We start from the raw sequence: 25587 nt of genomic DNA, 5'->3' as shown, positions 1-25587 counted from the left end.
AGTATAATGTGATGAATCAATTAGTAGGATTGAAAATCACACACAATAACCTACTCTTCCAAAGGAATGAGCCTAAAATTTTATTGACTCTCTTTCTTCCTCCCCCAACAAAAACAAAAACAGTAGAGATAAATACATAAATTATTGTTCACACACCCAGGTAACCACAGTAGCCGTTAGATCTTCTCACCTACCAATCTAGTGACTAAGAGTACAGAGTCAATCGACCAGGGAAACAAAGACACGTGTACACTACTTTACCCAACCATCTAACTCAGCACTAAGGCTATTCAACTCACTCATATGTTAGCTAACGGTCATATGGCTGACTCAATAATAGGCATATGACAATACCCTCCCCATCTAAACATCATTGTCCTCAAGGATGAACTCAAGAAACTGGGCATGAATGTGTGAAATATCCTCCCATGTGGCATCTTCAGGCTGTGATTTGGACCACTAAATAAGCACCTGGTGAATTACAGTCCCTCCTCTTAAGCTTTCTCTATGGTCAAGGACAATAACAGGTAAAACAATGAAAGCACCAAACGTATCAATCAATGGCAGAGATGCAGAAGGAGTCAAATGTTGGCCAATCGTCTTCTTCAATTGAGAAACATGAAACACAGGATGAATTCTGGAACCAACGGTAAGCTTCAACTTGTAAGCAACAGTGACAACCTTCTGTATTACTTCAAAGGGGCCATAATATCTTGCTGAGAGTTCAAGGTTAGATGATTGTTTGTATGGTTGTAACTTTAGAAAAACCAAATCTCCCACATTGAAAGCTCTGTCACATCTTGAGTTATCAGCATAAAATTTCATCCTATCCTGAGCCTTAAGTAAGCCTTCTTTTAGTAGCTGCAACATGTGGTTTCTCTCTTGGAGATACTCTTGAACAGAAACAACTAAAATAATAGAATTGACAGGAAATGCAAGATGTGGAGGTAGGTATCCATATAAATCCTGAAAAGGTGTCATCTTTAAACTAGAGTGAAAGTTGGTGTTGAACCACCACTCTGCAAGAGGAGACCAGTTGGCCCACAGTTTAGGTGTTGTACCAGTCATGCATCTTAAGCACTGTTCCATACAAGCATTTGTCCTTTATGTTTGCCCATCTGATTGGGGATGGTAAGCTGTGCTGAGGTGAAAGGAGGTTCCCAGTGATTTGAAGAGTTCTTGCCATAACTGACTGATGAATATTTTATCTCTATCTGACACTATAGAAGATGGCAGTCCATGTAGCTTAAAAACATGATGCATAAATTTCTTAGCTACAGAGGTAGATGTGAATGGATGGCTGAGAGCAATAAAATGGCTATACCTGGTGAGTCTATCCACTACCACTAGTATGACCGACTTTCTATTGGACAGTGGAAAACCTTCAATAAAATCCATGGATACGTGTTGCCAAGAAGCATCTGGGATAGGCAGTGGTTGTAAGAGACCAGGAGGAGCATTGTGTTCAGATTTGTTGCATTGGCAGACTGTACAACTTGCTACAAATTGAAGAATATCCTGTTTCATTTTAGGCCAGAAAAAATATGATTTGGCCCTATTGTAAGTACCAAGCATGCCTGAGTGGCCACCAATAGCTGAAGAATGGAACGATGCCATGATGGAGTTTCTCATGTTGTTACCAGCACCAACATATAATCTCTTTTTATATCTGAGAATACCCCCATGCAAAGATAAGGTTGGGTGGACAGGACTGATAAGTAATTGAGTCAATAGTTGTTGAACAACATTGTCATCTGAGTAACTGCTGAGAATGTCTTGAGACCACTGAGGTTGAGATAAAGAAATTGCAGAACATTCAGAGGCAGGAGGCAGTCTTGACAATGCATCTGCTACAATGTTGTCCTTCCTCTTCTTGTATCTAATCACATAGTCCAGGCCTAAGAGCTTCATAATCCATTTTTGTTGCATAATGGAAGTCATCCTTTGCTCCATGAAAAACTTCAAGCTCTGGTGATCAGTGTTGATGATAAAATGATTGTGAGAGAGATAATTTTTCCATTTTTGCACAGCCATGACAATGGCTAATAGTTCTTTCTCATAAGTAGATAATGCTAAAGCTTTGGGACCTAGAGGCTTACTGAAAAATGCAATAGGCTTGTCATGTTGCATTAATACAACACCAACTCCTCTAGTGCATGCATAAGTTTCCAAGACAAACGGAGAAGAGAAATCAGGAAGAGCTAGAACAGGAGAAGTGGTCATGGATCTTTTGAGGTATTGGAAAGCTTGTACAGCAGTTGGAGACCAAACAAATGAATTCTTCTTGAGCATGTCAGTAAGTGGCTTGCTTATGTTTCCATATCCCTTGATGAATCTTCTGTAATACCCAGCAAGGCCCAAAAACCCTCTTAATTGTTTCAAATTTTGGGGTTGAGGCCATGTTTGCATGGCTGCTAGCTTCTCAGGGTCAGCAGCAACTCCATCAGCAGATATAAGATGACCCAAATAGTTCAACTGAGGTTGAGCAAAGTTGCATTTCTTAAAGTTAGCAAAAAGACTGTGTAGTCTTAATAGGTCTAACACCTGAGATAAGTGAAGTAAGTGTTCTTTAAGAGACTTGATGTAGATAAGTATATCATCAAAAAATACTAACACAAACTTCCTGAGGAAAGGCTGAAAAACTTTATTCATCAGAGATTGAAATGTAGCAGGTGCATTTGTCAGGCCAAAAGGCATCACTTTGAAATCATAGTGACCATGATGAGTTCTGAACGCATTTTTGTAGATGTCTCCCAGATGCATTCTGATTTGGTGGTAGCCTGCTGTAAGATCCAATTTAGTGAAAATGGAAGAGGCATTTAGTTCATCAAGCAATTCCTCAATGAGAGGAATGGGAAATTTATCCTTAATGGTCATATCATTAAGTTTTCTGTATTCCACACAGAACCTCCATGAGCCATCCTTTTTCTTGACCAATAAAATGGGAGCAGCAAATGGACTTGTATTGTCCTGAATAATACCAGCATCTAACATTTCTTGAACTAATTTCTCCACCACTGCCTTTTGAATATAGGGACATATGTAGGGTCTTTGAGAAGTAGGTATTGAGTCAGGTTTTAAGGGAATTTTGTGGTCAATGTCTCTGGGAGGAGGAAGTGTTGATGGGGATTGAAATACATCCTCATATCTGCAGAGAAGAGAGGTAATCTGTAGAGGTGGAGAATAAATGGGAGTAGCTGAGATGGAGAAAAAATGCCCAATTATAGTAGGAGTGTTATTTTTAAGGAATTTGAGAAATGATTCACCACTGAGTAACCTGCAAGAGGGCCTATCAGTGTGACCCTGTAATGTAATTTGTATCCCTTGATGCTGAAAGGAGACCTTAAGATCAACTAAATTAAAAACAACATCACCTAACTTTTTCAGCCAGTCAACTCCCAAAACCATGTCACAGCCACCTATAATTAGTACTCTCAAATCACTAGAAAATTTGAATCCTTGCATAGACCATTGTAAGTTATGACAAACACCATGGCTGACAGTAGTGTCACCATTAGCAACAATAACTATCATCTGACCAGTTGGAGCAATGTGTAAATGTAATTTCTTAGCCAAAGTAGCATCAACAAAGCTGTGAGTACTACCTGTATCAATCAGGACAAAAATATCTTGATGCAAGAGTTTACCTGGAACTCTTATAGTGTGTTGTGTGACAAGGCCAGTTAAGGCATGAAGACATATCTCCATGGTTGTATCTCCAGAAGTTAAAGGAGAAGTTGTCTCTTCCTCAGAATCCTCGATAGGTGGAGATGCAGGATCCTCATCAGAAGCCACTAACATAAATAGTTGTTGTGATTTACATCGATGGCCTGTCTTGTAAAACACATCACAATTATAGTATATAACCTTTATCCCTTGTAGCTTGCATTTGAGCCGGATTAAGTTTTTTAATAGGAGGTAGAGGTGGCTCAGGCTTAGTTGGTATAAGGGGATGGGTAATGATAGGTTTATCAGGAGAAAAAGATGGTCTAGGAATATTTGTGAGAGGTGGTAGTGAAGGCTTATAGTGTGAAGTGGGAGAAAATGAGCTGGTGGAGGGTTGGAATTGTCTGGGGAAAGTTTTATATCTCTTAGATTGAGATTCAACTGAAGCTTGCTGCAATCTGGCTAAGTAAAAGGCCTCAGAATATGTAGTGGGTTTAAACATTTGCACAAGATTTCTGATTTCTTCCTTAAGTCCACTGATAAAACTCATGGTGAAATAATCATCAGAGAGATTTCTATTGTTAGCCTTCATTACAGCTTTCAAGGATTCATACCTTTCATAGTATTCTTCTACAGTAGTAGTCTGAGATAATTTATTAAAACTACCCACATAGTTATCATAGGCAACATCTTCAAATCGACAACACACATCATAAGCAAAAGTATTCCAATCAATAAACAATTTACCCTCCTGATAATCTAAGAACCACACATCACCTTATCATCTAAGTGAAATAGAAGCAATATCAACTCTCTCAGAATTGTCGATGGAACTTAGGTAGAAATATCTTTCGCATTTGCGAATCCAAGCTCTCGGATTAGAACCATCGAAACGAGGAAAATAGATCTTAGGTTGGAGAGTGATATTACCTGAAGTTAGAGCAAAACCAGTACGATGATCAGAATCACTTCCGGAAGGAATTTCTTGGGCTGAACCGTTTGGATCTGGAGGAGGAGAAACACCTAGGTGTTTGCAGAGTGTGGAAAATTGGAGACTCAAAGTTTCTTCGATCGAAGTCATTTTGAGTTTGATGTTGGCGACATCTTTTTCCAGAACTGATAAACGTTCTCCATCAAGCTTTTGCTGATGAGCAACGTCCTTTACTATAGGCGCTTTCTCGCCTCCTGTCATGAATCAAAACACAGGATCGAACTAATCTGATGCCAAATGTGATGAATCAATTAGTAGGATTGAAAATCACACACAATAACCTACTCTTCCAAAGGAATGAGCCTAAAATTTTATTGATTCTCTTTCTTCCTCCCCCAATAACAACAAAAACAATAGAGATAAATACACCAAGTATTGTTCACACACCCAGGTAGCCACAGTAGCCGTTAGATCTTCCCACCTACCAATCTAGTGACTAAGAGTACAGGTTCAATCGACCAGGGAAAGAAAGACACGTGTACACTACTTTACCCAACCATATAACTCAGCACTAAGGCTATTCAACTCACTCATATGGTCATATGGCTAACTCAATAATAGGCATATGACATATAACCGCTCACAACTTTTTGTGTTCTTGGTAGAACTATTCACAAAGGCCTGACTTATGTATTTGTATAACTTTTATTAGTAAAACCGATCTTAAGTAATCACCTGTGGTATGATCGGATTTTGTATGTCTGACCAATTAAAAGGAAAGGGGAACCGATCCTTGTAAGGGGTGCAGTACATCAAAGGGAACCGATCCTTGTATGGGGTACAAAAAGGTTTATAGCAGAAAGGGGAACCGATCCTACGGGCATGTGCAACACGTTTTTAGGCAAAGGGGAACCGATCCTATGGACATGTGCAACACATATAAGTTAGATACCATATACATGTGGGGAACCGATCCTAGTACCTAGTCAACCGAATTTTTGGAAAGCTAGTGTGACTATGCACAGTACTTATGTGGAGGTAGAACCGAAACTTGTTTTGGTAGAACTGTAAACCCATGATTGTGATTGAATGTTAGTTTGATCAATCACATAGTTCTTGAAAGTCAGATGAACCAATTATAAACTTGTTTGGAAGTGTGGGAAATCGGTTTCAAGGTTTTAAGTGTGAAAGAGAACTTACAAAGTTAAGATGTCGAAAAACTTTGAAAATGTGATGTGAATGTTTATTTCTTTAATTGTTCAAAGATATTCCTTAAAGGATAAGTAAAGAGAATCCTAGGATCGAAACATAAGTAAGTTAAGAATATTTTAATTAAGGTTATTAATTTCATTTTGTAGGAAAATTACAGAATTAGTAATGTGCATTTACTAATTAGATTTTTCGAGAGATTTCGATCGTTATTTTTGGACAGAGCATTTCCAGGAATTATGGAAATCGAATTTGTGCTTTAATGAATATCTTGAGAATATTTTCGGTTTTAGAAATTCCTTGGTGTCCAAACTTCCTTATCTATAAATACTCGAAGTTTGCCTTTCTAGCAAACTAATCCTTCGTAACAACAGATTTACTCTTTTGTTGTTGTTACTGGTGTAGCCGCCTATTCGGAGAGGAGAGTAACCTAATTAGGAGAAATCTCTTACGGCCGCTCAGTTTAAAGTCTTCTTTGGGATTAAGAAGCTCTAGCGCGACCCGTTGGTGGGAAACTAGATAATTGCGGTTTATCTTTTGTTTTCGATTGATTTGATTGACTAACGGTGGTTGAAATCTGATTGCACCTAGTTTGTTTATTCTTGAGAATCTTCTCTTATGATATAAGATTCACTCAAACTAGTTCAGAGTTTCGACAGGGATCTTTAGACTGTTGTTAGTTCTAAAGACGATCTTGTGATAATCCATCGTTAACAGACTCCGTTCTGCGCGTGATTGATCACAAGAGATTCAAGTGATTGTGTGCAGGTTTTTATTGAATATTTAAGAAGATTTGAAGACAAAGAAGATATTGAAGATCTGACTTTGGTTTTATAATTTTTGGTGTGCACAATACTTGTTTCGGTAAAAGGGGATCCAATTAATAATCGGTTTATCCTTGTGGTAGATTAGATTGATTAATTGAGTAGATTGGCATTAACATGGTTCTTCGGATTAAAGGTGTTGTTGGCTTAATCTTAATCGATTACCTTTGGGTGATTAAATATAAGATAGATCTAAGGACCTGACGAAGGAGTTTATGTTGAGATAAACGGAAGAGCCTTTGTCCGACTCATATCATTTGGTTGAATAGAGTTGATACCAAACAGATTTGTTGTTCCTTTACTGTTTGGAATACGAACCAAAGGAATTGTTCCAAGTACGTGACTTATTTATAAGTTGGAGGCGTGGGAATACAGAAGGAACTAGGTGAACTATAGGGTTAGTTACTTGGTCTCAACTATACGAAGTTAGTGTAATTTTGTGTAGTGGCTTAATCCTAAGACTATTCAATTATGGACTAGGTCCCGGGGTTTTTCTGCATTTGCGGTTTCCTCGTTAACAAAATCTTGCTGTGTCATTAACTTTTATTTTCCGCATTATAATTGTTTTATTATAATTAAAGTAAATTATACAAACGTTAATTCCTATTTACTTGATAAGCAATCCTATTGTGTTTGGTTAAGTCCAAACCTTTGTATCAAGTAAACATACTTCGTTATTGTATTTTCTTGATCTCGTATCCATAGACGATCACACGAAGTGTGAACCGATTAGTTGTATTGTCTCGAATCAGTCCATAGACAATCACTTTCGGAGAAAGGACTTATAGGTAGGAAAAGTTTTAGCTTGAGGTACTTTTGGGTACCCTCGTCTTTTCAATTGGTATCAGAGCGGCCAAACACAAAAAGATCTAACAATATGTGTTTGGTGCGATCCAACCTATAAGAATGAATCCAAAGCATGATCAAGTTAACGTAAGTCAAGATGATAAGTATGATCTTGAACATAACACACTGTGTAAATCTACTGATCAAGTTGATCTCTACAATGTAGACTCTGGTGATTGGCAAACTTGCCTTCAAAAGGAACTTGATGAGATTTCTGAAGATGGTGATTCGGAAATTGATCAAGATGTTGAAGAAGGTCTATCTGAATACTCTTCACTACTAGAGGCTGTGTCTACAAAGAAACTATCCTCTTCAGATGTGATTGGACTTCTTGCTCCTCTCAGCAGAGAAAACAAAAAACTGAGAAAAGTCTTTTCTGGCTTCTTCTATGGATACCAGACCTCCAGATATCTTCTTAAAGACTACAAAGAAAGTCTTCAATAAAAAACCCTTGAGTTTGAGAATCTTAACAGGAAGCATTTCTTGTTGAATAAAAAACTTCTTGAGACAGAAGCATTGATTATTTCTAAACATTCAACAATTAATGTTCAACATGAGTCTGATTCTGTAAAAGGAAACCCTCTTGAATATCAACTAGCTGAGGCTCTTGAAAAAATCAAGATGCTAGATGAAGAAGTTGTGAGGCTGACAAGACTTAATGATAGCACGATTAACTTATCTTCCATGTTAGACGCAGGTAGATGTCATGGTGACAAACGAGGTCTAGGATATGATAGAATCGATACTTCATCAATCAACAAAGAAGTAAAATTCGTAAAGGTTGTCTGTCTGTGTTGGAGCATTGCTCGGTCAAACTCGCATGCGTTGCTATCTCAAGCATGTTTGTCAATGTTAGTGATCAAAACTATAAGTCTTGATTTCTAGTCTATTATAGCTAAGTTTAGGACTAGGATATAAAGTGTAATTGAGCTCAAGGACTTCATGGTGCTTCATCATACAAGAAGAAGAACTACTCAAGGAACCGGTGGAACTTCTCGACAAAAAGGTATGTGAAGACTTGAACTTATCTGTCACTCAAAAATCTATCTACTCTATCTCCTACTTCTTGAAACAAAAATTCGTATGCTATATATAGACTTAGATTATACACATTTGGTATTTCGAGCCGAATATACCTCGCCTATCTATATCTCGAAATTTGTGTAGGTAAGCGTTTCACTTCGACCATGTTTATCTTTACCTAGTGACGAAAGTCATGATACGTTTCAATCACTTTGAAAATTGCTTTGACAAGAAATGATGTAACAACTATAAAACGTCCTCTAAGAATGTTTCAATGGTTGGAATGAGAGTTTATATTACATAACCAATGATGGACATAAGTATTGCTGTGGAAACACATATGTGCATAAGTCCTATCCCTTGAACCAAAGTTTGCGAACTTTGTTGATCAAGAGAAACCGGAAGAATGGCTTGTTGCCAAGTCCGCGAACTGCCGAAATTCTCATCCCGAGAAATTCTGCTGGAGTTGAAAACTTGTTACGTGAGTACCAGTCTGCGAACCCAGTCCGCGAACCGGCGGAAAGTATTTGCCGAGATTTTCTGCTAGAGTTTGTAAACTCTGCCCGATTGCTTAAGTCCGCGAACCTAGTGTGCGAACTTAAGAAGGTTATATATCTGAAGATGATTTTTGAACTTAAAATTATAAAGACTAAGGAATACAATTTCCAAACCGTGGATATAAAGTTCATGAACCGATTCGGGTGAATCAAATCATCTTTGCTTCAATTGTGTCTTGTGTAGTACATAAGATTTCCTTGCAATTGAACAACTCTCTAACTAGTTCATTTGAGTCATTTGAACTAGTTATAGTGAAGAAGAATATGGTTGGTATGAAATGCTCATATGGCTAACCTTTTGGTTAGTTGAACCAACAATGTACACGTTTGGGTACGGTTAACAAACCTAGAAGCGTGCATTTCATTTGTGTATAACAAGCTAAGTTTTCGATCTAACGGTTGAGAAATATTATCTTGAATCTAAATCAGGTTTTCATCTGACGATGGATATTGTTTGCTTTGTGACCAAGGCGAGACCCTGATTTGAAAGACTATATAAGGGGACATCTAGTATTGTGCAAAACTAATCCCCACACTTCACGTGTGATACTAGTTTGCGTGCTAGAGTCGATTCTCCTTTAACCTTTGGTTTTCTTCTTCTAAAACCAGGTTAACGACTTAAAGACTTTATTGGGATTGTGAAGCCAGACCGATACTAATTTTATCGTAGTTGTGTGATCTGATCTTGCATCTTCTATCGTACGAGTACGAGTACAATCAGATTGATTGGCTTGAGATTAATATCTCCGATAGGCAAGATATAAAAAGTAGTCACAAACATCTTCGTCTCATTGTTTGTGATTCCGCAACATCTTGTTTCGCTACCATACGATTAAGATTGTTGTGAGGTGATTGATTTATCTAGGTTGTTCTTCGAGAATATAAGACCGGATTATCAATTGGTTCCTGTTCACCTTGATTATTATCAAAAGACGGAACAAAAACTTTAGGGTTTTTCTGTAGGAGACAGATTGATCCTTTGATAGACTTGTCTGTGTGAGACAAATTTTTTTATTCTCAAAGCCTGCGATTTTGGGTCGTAGCAAATCTTAGTTTTGGGTGAGATTAGCCAAGGGAATCAAGTGCGCAGTATCCTGTTGGGCAGAGGCGTGGGGAGTACAACTGTACCTTGGATCTGTGGGAGACTGATTGGGGTTCAACTACAGTCCAGTCCGAAGTTAGCTTGGAGTAGGCTAGTGTCTGTAGCGGCATAATACAGTGTGTGTTCAATCTGGACTAGGTCCCGGGGTTTTTCTGCATTTGCGGTTTCCTCGTTAACAAAATTTCTGGTGTCTGTGTTATTTCAGTTTCCGCATTATATTGTTTTATCTTTATAATTGAAATAATACATGTCGTGCGTTAGATCATCAATTAGAGTAATCCAACCTTTGGTTGTTGATTGTCATTGATTGATCCTTGGATATTGGTCTTTGGTACCATCCAAGTTATTCCTTGTGTTTGATTAAAGACTCGCTGATTTCTATTAGCTCGAGTAAATCAAAACAAGAGAGAGATATTAACTCCTTGAGATACTTTTACCTATATTGAGTATGACTGTTTAGTTGATTCTCTAGAAAGTATTTCGGAGTTAGTCCATACAGATTGCTAAGCGAAATATTGGGTGGTGTTGTTAGACCCCCGCTTTTTCAGTCTTCCTACTCCTGAAGATCCACCGACACGAACTCCTGAAGATCCACTGGTACAAGTACATGGTTCACCCAAGTGCTCAAGTGAGTCCTCTCCAGAAAAGGTTTCCAAATACAAACAGAAGAAGAATCCAACTAATAAAAAATATCCTGACCGAAATTCTCATAAAGGTAAGCCTTAAAACTACACGCCTTTCAATAAGAATTGTTTTTATTGTAGAGAAAAGGGTCATAAGCAAAGGGAGTGTATGGTTCGAAAGATGCAGAATGCTCTATCATATGTCTCAAAAGAGTTGGATAACTTCTTCTTTTTTTAAAACTCTCAGATCAACTTTGTCCGATGAGACAAACGAATTTTTACAAAAATTCAAAATCATATCCAAAAAGAAACAATCCTAAGAGGAGAAATAATGTAAAGGGTAATACCTCTTTAAATAAGGATACGAGATCTGATGTTTCAAGCTGGAAAGATGCAATGTCTCTAGAAATAAAAAAACATTCATTCAAAGTCCACCTACAAATTGATACTAAAATCTGAAAAGGTATCAAAAGGAAAGTCATCTAGAACAAAGTCCAAAAGGGACAATTCTGTTTTAATTTTAAACAACGATGACTATGAAAGTCTAGTAGTTAGACTCAAACATGATCTAGAGATATCCAGTGATATCAATGTGAAAACATCTTTTGATGATTTACTACAAAGTAGAAAAACAAGAGAGGGACCAAAACAGGGTTCTAAAATAAAACTATAGTAATTGTTTCCCCACTTCTGGAAGGAAAGTGTAATTCTTCGGAATTAAAAAAAAAAAACTTTCCTTTTTGGTCTAAATCAAGGAATATAAGTAGGTCCGATTTTGGCCACCTTGTAATATTGTATTACAATGCCTTCACCTCTTGAAGGAAATAAGGAAGACTTGATAGAAGAAGTTTCGGAAATAATTAGGTCTTGTATTATCTTGCCTCGTTCAAAAATTCTTTACATAATTCCTTTCATGGTGGAAGGAAAAGAACGGTGTGATGTTATCTGTGATGTTTGTGTGGAAAAGATTGAAAGGACTCTTGAGTGTAGATGCACATTTTATGAGAAAAGAATTTATGGAATCTGTTCCGATTATTGTTCTTTTCCTATCAAGACCACTCTCTCAACGGTTTTTGCTCAAAATTTGTTTGAGGGAACAGTGGAACTCATTGGAAGAAGAGATCTTCTCAAGGATGATATTCTTTATGCTTAGTCAATTATCGCTGGATACAAAGAATCTATTGCAAAATATAGATGGCCTGAAGACCTTGGAGAGTTGAAAAGAAATTTAGATTTCTTTAAAGAAGAAGAAACAAAAATTGAGATTCTTCTAAAAGAATTCTACGGTAAAGCATGCAATGCAAAGATGAGAATAGATTCTTATTTGAAACTAGATTACTTTATGTAAAGCCTATTATGAATAAAACTATTATAAATAAAATTATTTGATTAGTAATTTTTCCTGCGATAGTTTTTCGGTTTATATAGCCTGTGCTTGAATGCTTTTATCTTATTGCTATGTATGTTTATGGGATGTTTGATTTCGGTTTTACTACCTTAGTATTCGATCTCATATATTGTGAACCCTTATGATTTGGGTGACTTTTTGATTTAGCGGAATTAAGTTCTATCCCTAGTAGGTAGGCTTTATCAAAGGATCATGATGGGTTCTGATAGAAACAATATGTGAAAAAGTCACAATATGTTGAATCGGTTTTGGTTTAGCATAAAAGCATATGTTTTTCGACGGTTTTCAACTTTTGCTTGCAATTGTTAAAACCGGTTTTCAACCTCTCTGGTAAAGGTTGAGGTGTGTTGTTATTCTTTTGTTTATGCATAAGGATGACAACGTGGTGATATTTCAATGTCAATTCTCCCTGGACGAAGATGCTATCATATTGGAGAAGTGAATGCGAAATTTGAGGTAACAATCTTGTTAGTTAATTTTTTTCCTGTTTAAGAAAAGTCTGAGTTTATATTATATATTTGTTGCTTTTGCTTAACAAAATTTCGGTTCAATTGATATTTATTCCATGATGTGTGTGTGGATGTGTGTTTCAATTGGTGATGAGTGCTTAATTCTTACATATTTACCACTCAAACTACATTTTCTTAGTTCTTTATTTTTATATATTTGATAATTTTTGTTTAGTTTTGCAGTTTTTAGGATATAAATCTCGATGACCGAGATACAGAATTCTACTGAAAATTGGGTGAAGATAAAATACCGACACCAAGGCACGCATGGACCTACCACATGGAGTGGGGAACTCAAATTGGACTTAAAGGAGTTGGACACTTTGGAGCTAAAATTGGTCAGGCCCAATATGAGCTAACAGTGGAGAAAATGGGTGGTTAACATATGTTGGGCCCATTTAATTGGATGTTGGGACATACTGAAATCTTACTAGGCATACTGCATAAAGACAAAAAAGGTTGTGAAATAGCAAAATTAGATTACTCCTTAACCCAAAAAAAATTTAATGGAAAATCTGCCCTTTACATATTAATGTTAGTAATATTGATTAGTGATTAAATATTTTATTTAGTGATTAAGATAATTTTCAGAATTATAAAGGTTGTTTAGATGATTTTTTGGATCACAGTTCGGCGAAACAAGTTGAGGTTCGGCTCACATCTATAAGCCGAATCTACCAATTGATGAACGGTTCGGCACACTGAATCTGTTTACTGCATGCCGAACCTATAATTTTCAATTCCAACCCTTTTGTTAGACACTAGTTCGGCTTATATGAAAGTTTCATAGTAAGCCGAACAACATCCTGAATAGCTTGGAATTTTTTTTTACTGGTTCGGCTTATATTTCGAAAATCGTATGAGCCGAACATCAATTTGTTATTTTTTGGGTTAAAATATTGTTATTGGTTCGGCACATATTGAGAATATCGTAATAGCCGAACCTCGTAAATGTGCTAGGTTCGGCACATATTATGATTATCGAATACGCCGAACCCCTATGCATCTGTATCTGTGACTAGGTTCAGCTTGAAATTTCATGCCGAACTGTTCATATACACTTACAGGAAGCTTTTGTGAAGAACAGTTCGGCTAAAAACGCAACTCAATTTTGAGCCGAACCCAACACTGTAACCGTCATTTAATCGATGAAAAACAACAAATAGGAGATTGGGTTTGTAAAACTTACTTTCTTATCCTCATTTCCGGAGTTGGAGATGCAGTCAGTTCAATTTCTGGTTCAATTGGTGGTGGATTTTCAGTTTCTACACCTTCATCTTCAATTGGTTCTTCTTCTTCAATTGATGGATTAGAAGACGATTTGGTTTGCCTAGTCCCTGCTTTTCTTTGTACGAGTCATTATGTGGTTGAGTTTAATCGACTATCAAATTTTTACGAATAGACAATTAATCACGATGATGAATTTTTTTTTCGCAGGAGGGGGAAGAGTTCGGCTAGAGGAGGAGGAAGAAAAAGAGATGTTAAGGGAAACTGATTTTGATTTTTTAGAAAACTGATTTTAAATTTTTGTATTAAAGGTATATAGGTAATTGAACTACCCATAGAGTACCCCTTATAAGATCATTCAAGATGGGACTATTGTTTTATATGTCTAGAAAGATTTAGGTATGGCCAAAATCAAGGTTCTAATCTAATTGCATTTTTACTGACAAGGTACCAAAGGGGAACACAGGTTCATGTATGGAGGGAAACACTTGCCACTTTACTTTTAGTGGAGACGGAAATGTGGATATTAATAGGGGATGGAATCAGTAAAGCCTTATTTCTTCATCATGTGATGATATACAAATGGCAAGAATATTATATTTCTTATACGGGAGAATCAAGGAGGTTAGTGGTGGCATGAGATGGAATGTGTTGAAAAGAATGACGCGTTATTTATCTATTAGGTAATTTTGTGTAATGCTAAACAGATGTCTCATTTCTATTGGGTGATGATGTGGTTTAGGAAATAAAAAGGGTAACAAATTCCTTTAGAGCCTATATATACGACGACGACCGTCTTGAGACAGGGGGGGTCAGTTTTCACGGCAAATAGCCGACACCACTGTAATTTTCGTCTGTTTTGTTTTCGTCTTCTTTTGTAATAGAAAGCTAGTTCTCTCTACTAGGATTAAGGAGGAAGCTAATAAATCATGTAAGAAATTCTAGTATTATTTGAATAAATATTTTTTTGGAGTTTAAATGTCTTAATTAATCTCTCTTCATATTTAGCTTCATAATAATTGTTTTGGGTAGTTTAGCTTCATATTTAGCTATCTATCTTTTATAAGCGAAGGACATTATACCGTTTTGGTTTACAACATAAGTTGTTATTTATTTTAGTTGTAATATTTTCCGAGACATGCGATTGGATTCAAAACTGTCTTGAGCAGCGTTACGAATATTTTTTAGAGAGGATTGATTATTTTACATTATTGATTTGGTGGAATCCGAAACCCTAGGTTTTTCTCCCATTGATCACCTTAGCAATTCTTTCTTTAGTATTTTTCTTAATTAATCTTAAAACCAAATCTTTAGAAAATAGTCCGAGAAGCGAATTCCTTACTTCCACCGTAAAACTACATCAATTGGTTCCGGTTAAGAAAAACTATTGTTATCTTGCTTTATTGTATGGTACCAATTGTTTAGGCTTACAAAATTTCGGTACAATTGATATGTGTGTGATTCAATTGGTTTCGGTTAAGAAAAACCATTGTTATCTTGCTTTTGTATGGTATCAATTGTTTAGCCTTACAAAATTACGGTGCAATTGCGGTGCTTTTAATGTCTATGTTGTTTCAATTGCTTCCGGTTGAGGTGAATAATTATGAAAGTTGATTTATTTTGGTTTGTATGAATTATCTATGGATTAACGAAATAATTTGTGTACGGGATGAGTTGTTTAGTCCAACTCGATTCCAGATAAGAAACTAAGTTAATTCTGATCTTAGTTTGTCTTATCAAAGTGAGGTTTCGGTTATTCAATTCTAATTGAATGCCTAAACAAGAAATGCTAGTTAACTAACCTAGTACTTGTCTTGTTTAAAGTTGAAAGGTCTAAGTTTATGGCTAATTAGAACCTGATGAGAAAAATGGAGCTTATCTTTATTTTGGTTTTATCGAATTAAGCGGTTGTTTTTGAACAATCGGTTTAGCAAAGAGACTAATGTGATTTAGTTGTTTTTGGTTTGCTAAACTAAATTGGAAAAAAAAATTCGGACAATTGTTTCCTTGGTAACATATCAAAATAAGACTACTTGTAGTTTCAGTTTTGATATTGGTTATCAGAACGTGATGTGTGGAACCCTCGTTCTTAACTCTACAGGTTTGCAAGTCTATTAGATTTGTAAGATTGTTTTCATGTTGTCCTTTATTTTTTCGTTTCTTTGTCATTTTTGTGACAAAAAGGGGGAGAAATATATGGAGTAAACATGTGATGCTGGCATTGATTTTATATTGATTGGCGTCGCTAGGGAAAAGAACATTGGTACTTGAATGTTTTATCTAACGAAAGAGTGAAAGCACAGACTAAGGGGGAGTAACATGTCATATATACTGGTATAAAAAATAGTGCGGATTGAGTTTCTATCTATCTTCCTTAGGGGGAGTATTAGCTTTGTTATTATAATGTAAACAACGACATTTTCAAAGATTGAATGTAAGCAGTTTTACTGTGCTGTTGAATCGGGAATCATGCGGATTGTGATGAATTCTTGTAATTTGTTTATCTATATGATGTAAGAGTTTTGTCACTAAAATTGACAAAGAGGGAGATTGTTAGAGCATTTCTCGGTTCAACCCACCAAGCGTTGGTATGTCAAGTTTCGTTGTCAATTTTAGTGAATCAAAACTCATGTTAAGAGTCGCTTGATTATGTACTAGAGTCAACTTCGTACAGGTTAGCTTGAAAGTATTAGGATATGAGACATTACGAGTATTGCGAAGTATTGAAGATGTGAAAAAGCGAGGAGCTACAACGACAACAATCATCCTTCCGCTTGAGGTTAGTGATATTTGACTTGAACTGTTTCATTCCCTAATGTATCTTTCAAGTCGTGGATATTGAAAACATAATTGCGAAGCATATTTGAACTCTAGATAGACATAGTATTAAGGAATACAATACGATGTTTATTGCTTAACCATTAAACTTTGTAGATAAGACATCGCTATAATCATTTGAATGCTATTGTGATTATGTATGGTATGAGGTGAGGATTTCATCCTAGGGAACAATGTTTACATGTGTTCTAAGGAAGTAAGTTCATAAACTTGTTTGGACCGAAAAGGAAATTGCCAGGTGTTATTGGTTTTGTTATTCATTGCATATATTATGAACAACCAATATGTGTGATAGAGTATAACCGCTCACAACTTCTTGTGTTCTTGGTAGAACTATTTACAAAGTCCTGACTTATGTATTGGTATAACTTTTATTAGTAAAACCGATCTTAAGTAATTACCTGTGGTATGATCGAATTTTGTATGTATGACCAATTAAAAGGAAAGGGGAACCGCTCCTTGTAAGGGGTGCAGTATATCAAAGGGAACCGATCCTTGTATGGGGTGCAACAAGGTTTATAGAAGAAAGGGGAACCGATCCTATGGACACGTGCAACACATATAAGTTAGATACCATATATATGTGGGGAACCGATCCTAGTACCTAGTCAACCGAATTTTTGGAAATCTAGTGTGACTATGCACAGTACTCACATGGAGGTAGAACCGAAACTTGTTTTGGTAGAACTGTAAACCCATGATTGTGATTGAATATTGGTTTGATCAATCACATAGTTCTTGAAAGTCAGATGAACCAATTCTAAACTTGTTTGGAAGTGTGGCAAATCGGTTTCAAGGTTGTCAGTGTGAAAGAGAACTTACAAAGTTAAGATGTCGACAAACTTTGAACACGTGTTGTGAATGTTTATTTCTTTAATTGTTCAAAGATATTCCTTAACGGCTAAGGGAAGAGAATCTCAGGATCGAAACATAAGTACGTTAAGAATCTTTTTATTAAGGTTATTAATTACATTTTATAGGGAAATTCCAGAATTAGTAATGTGCATTTACTAATTAGATTTTCCGAGAGATTTCGATCGTTATTTTTGGACAGAGCATTTCCAGGAATTATGGAAACCGAATTTGTGCTTTAATGAATATCTTGAAAATATTTTCGATTTTGGAAATTCCTTGGTGTCCAAACTTTCTTGTATATAAATACTCGAAGTTTTCCTTTCTAGCAAACTAATCCTTCGTAACAACAGATTTACTATTTTGTTGTTGTTACTGGTGTAGCCGCCTATTCGGAGAGGAGAGTAACCTAATTAGGCGAAATCTCTTACGGCCGCTCTGTTTAAAGTCTTCTTTGAGATTGAGAAGCTCTAGCGCGACCCGTTGGTGGAAAACTAGATAATTGCGGTTTATCTTTTGTTTTCGATTGATTTGATTGACTAACGGTGGTTGAAATCTGATTGCACCTAGTTTGTTTATTCTTGAGAATCTTCTCTTCCGATATAAGATTCACTCAAACTAGTTCAGAGTTTCGACAGGGATCTTTAGACTGTTGTTAGTTATAAAGACGATCTTGTGATAATCCATTGTTAACAGACTCCGCTTTGTGCGTGATTGATCACAAGAGATTCAAGTGATTGTGTGCAGGTTTTTATTGAAGATTTAAGAAGATTTGAAGACAAATAAGATATTGAAGATCTGACTTGGGTTTTATAATCTTTGGTGTGCACAATACTTGTTTCGGTAAAAGAGGATCCAATTAATAATCGGTTTATCCTTGTGGTAGATTGGATTGATTAATTGAGTATATTGGCATCAACACGGTTCTTCGGATTAAAGGTGTTGTTGGCTTAATATTAATCAATTACCTTTGGGTGATTGAATATAAGATAGATCTAAGGACCTGACGAAGGAGTTTATGTTGAGATAAACGGAAGAGTCTTTGTCCGACTCATATCACTTGGTTGAATAGAGTTGATACCAAACAGATTTGTTGTTCCTTTACTGTTTGGAATACGAACCAAAGGAATTGTTCCAAGTACGTGACTTATTTATAAGTTGGAGGCGTGGAAATACAGAAGAAACTAGGTGAACTATAGGGTTAGTTACTTGGTCTCAACTATACGAAGTTAGTGTAATTTTGTGCAGCGGCTTAATCCTGAGACTATTCAATTATGGACTAGGTCCCGGGGTTTTTCTGCATTTGCGGTTTCCTCGTTAACAAAATCTTGATGTGTCATTTACTTTTATTTTCCGCATTATAATTGTTTTATTATAATTAAAGTAAATTATACAAACGTCAATTCCTATTTACTTGATTAGCAATCCTATTGTGTTTGATTAAGTGCAAACCTTTATATCAAGTAAACATACTTCGTTGTTGTATTGTCTCGATATCGTATCCATAGACGATCACAAGAAGTGTGAACCGATTAGTTGTATTGTCTCGACTCAGTCCATAGACAATCACTTTCGGAGAAAGGACTTATAGGTAGGAAAAGTTTTAGCTTGATGTATATTTGGGTACCCTCGCCTTTTCACAATTAATGAATCTAGTGACTAGAAATAATTAGTTGATGGCTCTATACTAGCACATCGTCTAGGAGCATTAATTATTCGAGAATTGAGCGATATGAGCTAGTTGAAGTTTCATATTTATTAGGTATAGTCATGGAAAACGTTGTTGCATCCTGAAGACGTTATTGCTCTATACTAGCAGTCAAGCTGTCTAGGAGCCATCCAATCATTAAGATTCTATACGCATGTCTTTTATATAGTCATGGAAAACATTGTTACATCCTGAAGACGTTATGCTCTATACTAGCAGGCCAGCTGTCTAGGAGCCGTCCAATCGTTAGATTCTATATAAAAGTGATTACTGAAATTGCTCAGTATTCATGAAATGTGCCGTCGCCTCAATTGAGAGACTGCACATTCATGTAGGCTCTGAGAGACAATATACTCAGTCTGAGGTTCTTGTGGCATGAGTTTTCATGCTTTCATGAGAGGTATGAGCCTCAATACTCATCTGATTGCTGGATCAAGAATATGTAAAATTATGGTTTTACAATTTTAGCCTTTGTCGAAAATCCACTATCAACATTAAGTCCCTTGCTTAGTGATGGACAGTCATGTTCCTCAGCCAGCACTGGATGGTGATTTTTTTTAGTTGCAGATGAAATAAGTAATTGAACTTAGTCTTAAGATAGAATGTTACCGGATTTTCGATTGTACGAGCGAGCTATGGCTTGAATGAAGATCCCAGTAGCATGATAGAGCATCGTCTGACGAGCGAAAATTGGTGTACCACTACTGATTTGGCCATGTCTCTGCTTCTTCTGGGAAATACCAAATCGAAGATGAGGACTTTTGCAGATGTCCGTTCCAAGTTGAATCACCCTGAGATGAGGGAGTTAATTCGTTGTACGCCTCTTGATCAGCTGAGGAAGAAGATGGGCGAAGATGAAAAGCTGAGAACCCGTTGATCATAGAGTTGGGCCGTATCCACCCTGTATGAAGGTTGATCGTTTAGCCAAAATAAATTTCCATGTTGAATGTAAGGAAAAATGACCATTTGGATGTTGTCTATGATGACCCTAAATATCATCTCGAAGAGATTGCTGCAAAAACATCCCTCTGCTTGTGTCTTCGAAACTTATGGAGCCTTCACGGAGGGACGTGCAGTATCACAGTAGCAGACTGTCAGTCCCCAGTATCGGTGGGATATTTTCTTCGTTCGTTATCTTTATTCTTTCTTATTCATAGAAAGATGGAGATATCGAGGTTTAAATACTTTGTGGAAATACCTAGGGAACGTCGCTCAACTGTGAGTGTTATGAATTCCGCGTAAAAATTTCTGCTTGTATGTCATCCGTTCTGGAAGTTGCTGAAACTTCATACGATGTCGAAATTTGATGATTAACCCCAAATTTAGAAGTTAGGAGACCGAGGAATCATATGCAAAAAGAATCCTTCGGTTTGGAGATGTCTAGGGAGGTCCATGGCGCGTGCACATTCATAACTTGTAATCCCGTGCAATCTTTCAAATTTCATAAATCTGAGTGTGAAAGCCATATCTTTCTGCTCGTATGTCCGATTGATGCACCCTTTTAGTATGTTGTAGCAGAGGCATAGACGAACATATTTTATCAAGGAAGTATTGTCCCATTCCTCACTCATTGGTACTTTTTTGTAAACCATGGCCTGAAGTATGTTGTATCTCATTTGTAAAGGTGATGATAACATCTTGTAGAAGACTTTGGATTGTGCTTGTTCAACGTGCAAGCTTTGGGAAGACTTTCATGTCTTCATATATTGATATGAATCATTAGTGCTTGGAGAAGTGTGATCCATCGAGTAACACTTCAGAGGATGGATAGTTGATGAAGCCGGTCTTCAGGATGTTACTCCTGAGACCGTTGTTAATGCCGAAATCACAATTGGATTTTCTTCAGAGAACCTTGTTAGTGTTGAGACCGTGGAAGAAGTTGCTCTAGAGATCCTTGTTGATGCTGAGACCGTAGATTGATGTGGATTTCATGGAATTGGAAGAAAGTGTCTGAGGCGGAGAAGTCAAAAGTTGTTAGCGCTCCTTCCACCATGACTTTTCTTATCCGTGCAATTAGGATCACAAAACCAATGTTTGTTACTCGTTTCAGAATCTTGCTCCATCAAGTATTGACGGTCTTCAATTCCCTAATGCTGGAAAAGCGGCTCCCATGAAGAAATTTCCATGGAAAAGGAGAGTACAGATGATGCTTGCTCGTCTTCGAAGGATGGTGAAGAAGAAGAGTCTCAGAATCCAGGACCAAATGACCGATGATCCTCTTAATGTCGATCCTGGTAATTCTGACCCCTTGAACGCCTCAGAGGCCTCTTAAATAAGTACCCCTCTTATATTTTCTTCATTGAAGCATAAAATTACTGATTTGTGGATGAATGAATGAGAATCCATATGAATGAACGAAAAGTTTTGCCGAAATACGTCACCAGAAAATTCAGAACTCAGCCTTTTAGCAAAAACACTGTAGAATCTTCATCCGATGTCGGATTTTTGTGGTACACCCCTATTTTGTTATGCCCAGGAAATTTAATAGCTTTATCAAGTAAGTTTTTTGGAGTTTGAGCATATTTAGGAGTCGAAATTGACGAAACAGTAAACTTCCAGGAAGTTTTCAGAAAATTTTCAGTTGGCATGTAGTTGAGTGTTTCGACCGTATATTTTTGCTCGCTTATCCAATTGACATAAATTTTGGATATGTTGTAGAGGACTTACATACGAAGAGAATGGTATATGAATCAACCTTAGATTCCTTACCAATTGCTCCCAGTTGATCGTCTTGTACATGGCAGCGTAAAATTGACTCAGACAGACTTGCTTGTAAAACGTCTTTCTTGTATCTTCACATTATTGGCCTGTGTCTTGAAGGAATAATGAAGAACTTTTATGATGCTAAGTCACTTACATCCTGAATTTATGATTGCTTTTGCTTTATATGCGTGAAGCGCTCTATTCTCATGTAATCATCATATTAGGTGTCGAATGATAAAGCTGAGAATAACCGAGTTGATGGCGATGGTACAAGCGGTATTGTGAATCAAAGAACTGACACCACCATTTATGCACCTGAGGAGGTCGTTACTGAAACTATTAAAGAAACCAAAGCTCAGGTCGTCATCACTTCAGGGATAGAAGACACCATGCCAAGGATTGAAGAAACTGCTTCAATTGATAGAAAAAGCTGCTCCGATAATTGAGACTCGTATAGTGGTGCACGAATACCCTAATGCAGGTATTTCCTTTGCTCCTTCATTCAGTGAGTTACTCTGTATCATGAACTAGTTGGTGGATTCAGCGTACTGGATATGCTGGCTTGTATGAAAAGATATGGGAGCGGTACGGTCATATCATTATTACCCAAGACTCCAAACGTGTTTACTTCTTGTAAATGCAAGTAGGAGATATCTTGCATGTCATATAAGTCATACGAGAGCTAGAAGTATTGTTACTCAAGACATACCCTTTGATGAGGAGTACAACTTGGAGAACACTTGGCTTCAATGTGAAGTGGCTTGGTCAGATAATAAATATTATCAAGGATTTTTGTGAGAAGAAGATACCCTTTCCCAATGATGCTGTGATGGAGAAAGAGGCCGCAGTTGCTAGATTGAGCAAGGAGCTGGAGTTGGAGAAAGCAGCTTTGCAAGTCTTGAAGAATGCAAAGGAGCAAAAATCTTGCTTTGTTGATTTACTTTCATGAAATTTGTTAGACTTGACCATCCGTGCTCTGAATATCTTATGTTGATTCGAAATCCCAGTCGATTTCCACGTTTGTGGAGCCTTCCAAGCTTGTGGAACTTGTGGACACCCATGAAGGGGCGAGTATCTAGGATACTGCTTGTCGTGTTCAGCCATTATTTCAGCAATGACTGTATTAGTAAGGTGCTCGACTCGGAGAGGTTCCGCGTCCAGCCACTTGGTGAAATATTACTGAGGTGAATTTATCCATTCACAGCATTTTGCAATAGCTAAGTTGTTGGTGGAGTAAAGTCCTCGAACCAAAGCAACATGTTTGAGAACTGATAATATGGACACATCAGGAGGAATAAGACTTGCCTGAGTGCGAAACCTTTTGATGAAAGCATGCACATTTTCTTCAGGTTTTTGTGTCAGCTCCATCAAGGTTTTGACTTCCTTCAGATACCCGAGAAATGGAGTATCCTCTATTTCTTCCGAATCAAGGATCATATCGTATCCTGGATCTTCTCGGATTATGTAAAATTTGATTTCTGTCCAAGCTGAGTTTATCTTCATCTTGAGAGTAATGTAGCCAAAAATATCTCTGGGTATCCCTTCATGATCCATGATTGAGACTGGAGCATGAATGGCTTCTTGTCGCGTGATACTAGCAGCTCTGAGAGTTTTCAAAGGGATAACATTGACAACAGTGCCAACATCAATCAACGCTCGTTTGAACTTGTTTCCTTTGAGATGGATTGTGGTGAGAAGTCCCCAGTCGTACATTTCTTCATCTCCTGAATCAATAAACGCTTTCCTGACACAATGTGATTCAATGCAGTAAACATGTCTTTCCTTTGAGCCTTTGATAATTACAACAACTCACATACATGTTCGATTCAGGATTGAACCGCTTCTTTGATGGGTGGCTCAGAGAGAGTGAAGGTTCTGACCGGGAGAGGGTCTCTGTGTACACCTTCAGTCCCCAAGTTAAGCTCTCCTGATTCGACTTTTTCTTGGAATATGCGCTTCAAAATTCTGCAGTCATTTGTCGGATGATTGACGAATCTGTGAAAGCGACAATAACGAGGATTTTCCATGTCCTCTTGTGTTGATTCTTTCTTGACATACGGTAACTTGATTGCACCGTCTTGAACCCAGACATCTAATAGTTCAATCACCTCTTCGATGGGAAAAGGGAAATCAGGTGCTTCTTGATCAGCTCCTGCGCGTTGTGTAGGAGCTTGTGCATATCGAGTTTGATTATCCTTTTTTTGTGCTTTCGAAGGGACTGGAGAAGTATGCTTGCGCTGCGGTTCGGATTTTCGTTTGCTCCCTTCAGCAACAACATTTGTGGAAGGTTGGAAGTTGTACTGTTTGTTGATAAACATCTGTTACCTCGATTTTCTCGTGGTTCTTCAGCTTTTGTAGTTTTAGCTCTCTCCAGTAAAGAACGTGCAGTGGTTACTGATTTCTTAGCCGCTTCATGAAGTTCTGAGAAAGTATGGAACCTGAGATTTTCCAGTAGAGCTCTGTATAATGGAATCATTCTATTGATGCACAAGTCCACGAGTTGTTGTTCTGTGACATTTGAATCATGACAGTCCATAGCTTGAACTCTGAACCTTTTCACATAATCATTAGGATATTTGTTGCTCCTTTGAAACATCCTTCCAAGATCAGAAAGAATGACTTGCTCTGACACGAAGAAGTATTGTCTGTAGAAAGCATTAACCATTTCTCCCCAACTGGTGATACTTCTTGGTGCAATATTGTTATACCAGGAGTATGCTCTGCCTGTCAGAGACTTTGAGAATTCCTTCAAACGGATGACATGGTTGTGCTCATGTTTACCAGTGATTCCAGAAACCAAGAAACATATTCTAGAGCATTGCATGTTCCATCATAGAGAGTGACCGTTGGAGAGGTATATCAGCAGAGTATGAAGGTTGGTGACGGTGGACAGATGATGTCTTGTCTTTTCCTTGATCTTCTAAAAAGAGCTCCAGGTCCTCTTGAGTGATGAAACTTGCAGGGTCCTTTGTTGGTGGGTCATCTGCAGCTTTGCGGACTTCTTCATCATCTATAACATGGATTTGAGAGATTTCAGGATCAACAATTGAAGATGTTTCTTTAGCTTTTGCTTTCTCGCGCTGAGTCCGAGTTTGTCCAAACACAAGCTTGTCCGTGAGAGTTTTGAGATAAGAACACAACTCCTTATGCGTTGAAGCCATGTTGGTATGAACCTTCATGAGATCAACTATGGTAGGCTGATTTCTTCTGGTTCCTTCAGGAGATCATCTAGGAGGTGGGTTGTTGATAGTGCCAGTAGCATTGCTTGCAGCATTGACAAGAGTGATTACTGGAGCACCAGCACTCAGAGCGGTAGTAGTAACATGTGGCGTGACATTGCTGGCCGGAGGAGTGGTGTTAGAGGTACCACTAGAGCCTGCAACGTTGAGAGCAGTAGTACTTGCAGTGGCAGTACCACTAGAACTTGCAATTTTAGAGTTGGGTGTTGAACCCAGATTGGTAACTGAACCAGACCTACGACCGACCATCTTGACCAATTGAGATTGCAACCGAGAGATTAAATGGGGAAAAACGATTTGCTGTTTTTTACGGGATTGAGCA

At 37.4% G+C, this 25587-nt stretch overlaps 1 protein-coding gene across 1 annotated transcript; it reads right to left on the bottom strand.

Moving 5' to 3' along the window:
* Positions 1 to 459: 459 nt before the first annotated feature.
* LOC113324992 lies at positions 460 to 981 on the bottom strand. The gene has a single exon (XM_026573244.1). It carries the CDS (start codon positions 979 to 981, stop codon positions 460 to 462), a length of 522 nt encoding a protein of 173 aa, XP_026429029.1.
* Between the last annotated feature and the right edge of the window lie 24606 nt (positions 982 to 25587).

This window comes from Papaver somniferum, chromosome 11 (assembly GCF_003573695.1).
Source record: "Papaver somniferum cultivar HN1 chromosome 11, ASM357369v1, whole genome shotgun sequence".
NCBI lineage: Eukaryota > Viridiplantae > Streptophyta > Magnoliopsida > Ranunculales > Papaveraceae > Papaver > Papaver somniferum.
This window is presented reverse-complemented; position numbering and strand designations above follow the sequence as displayed.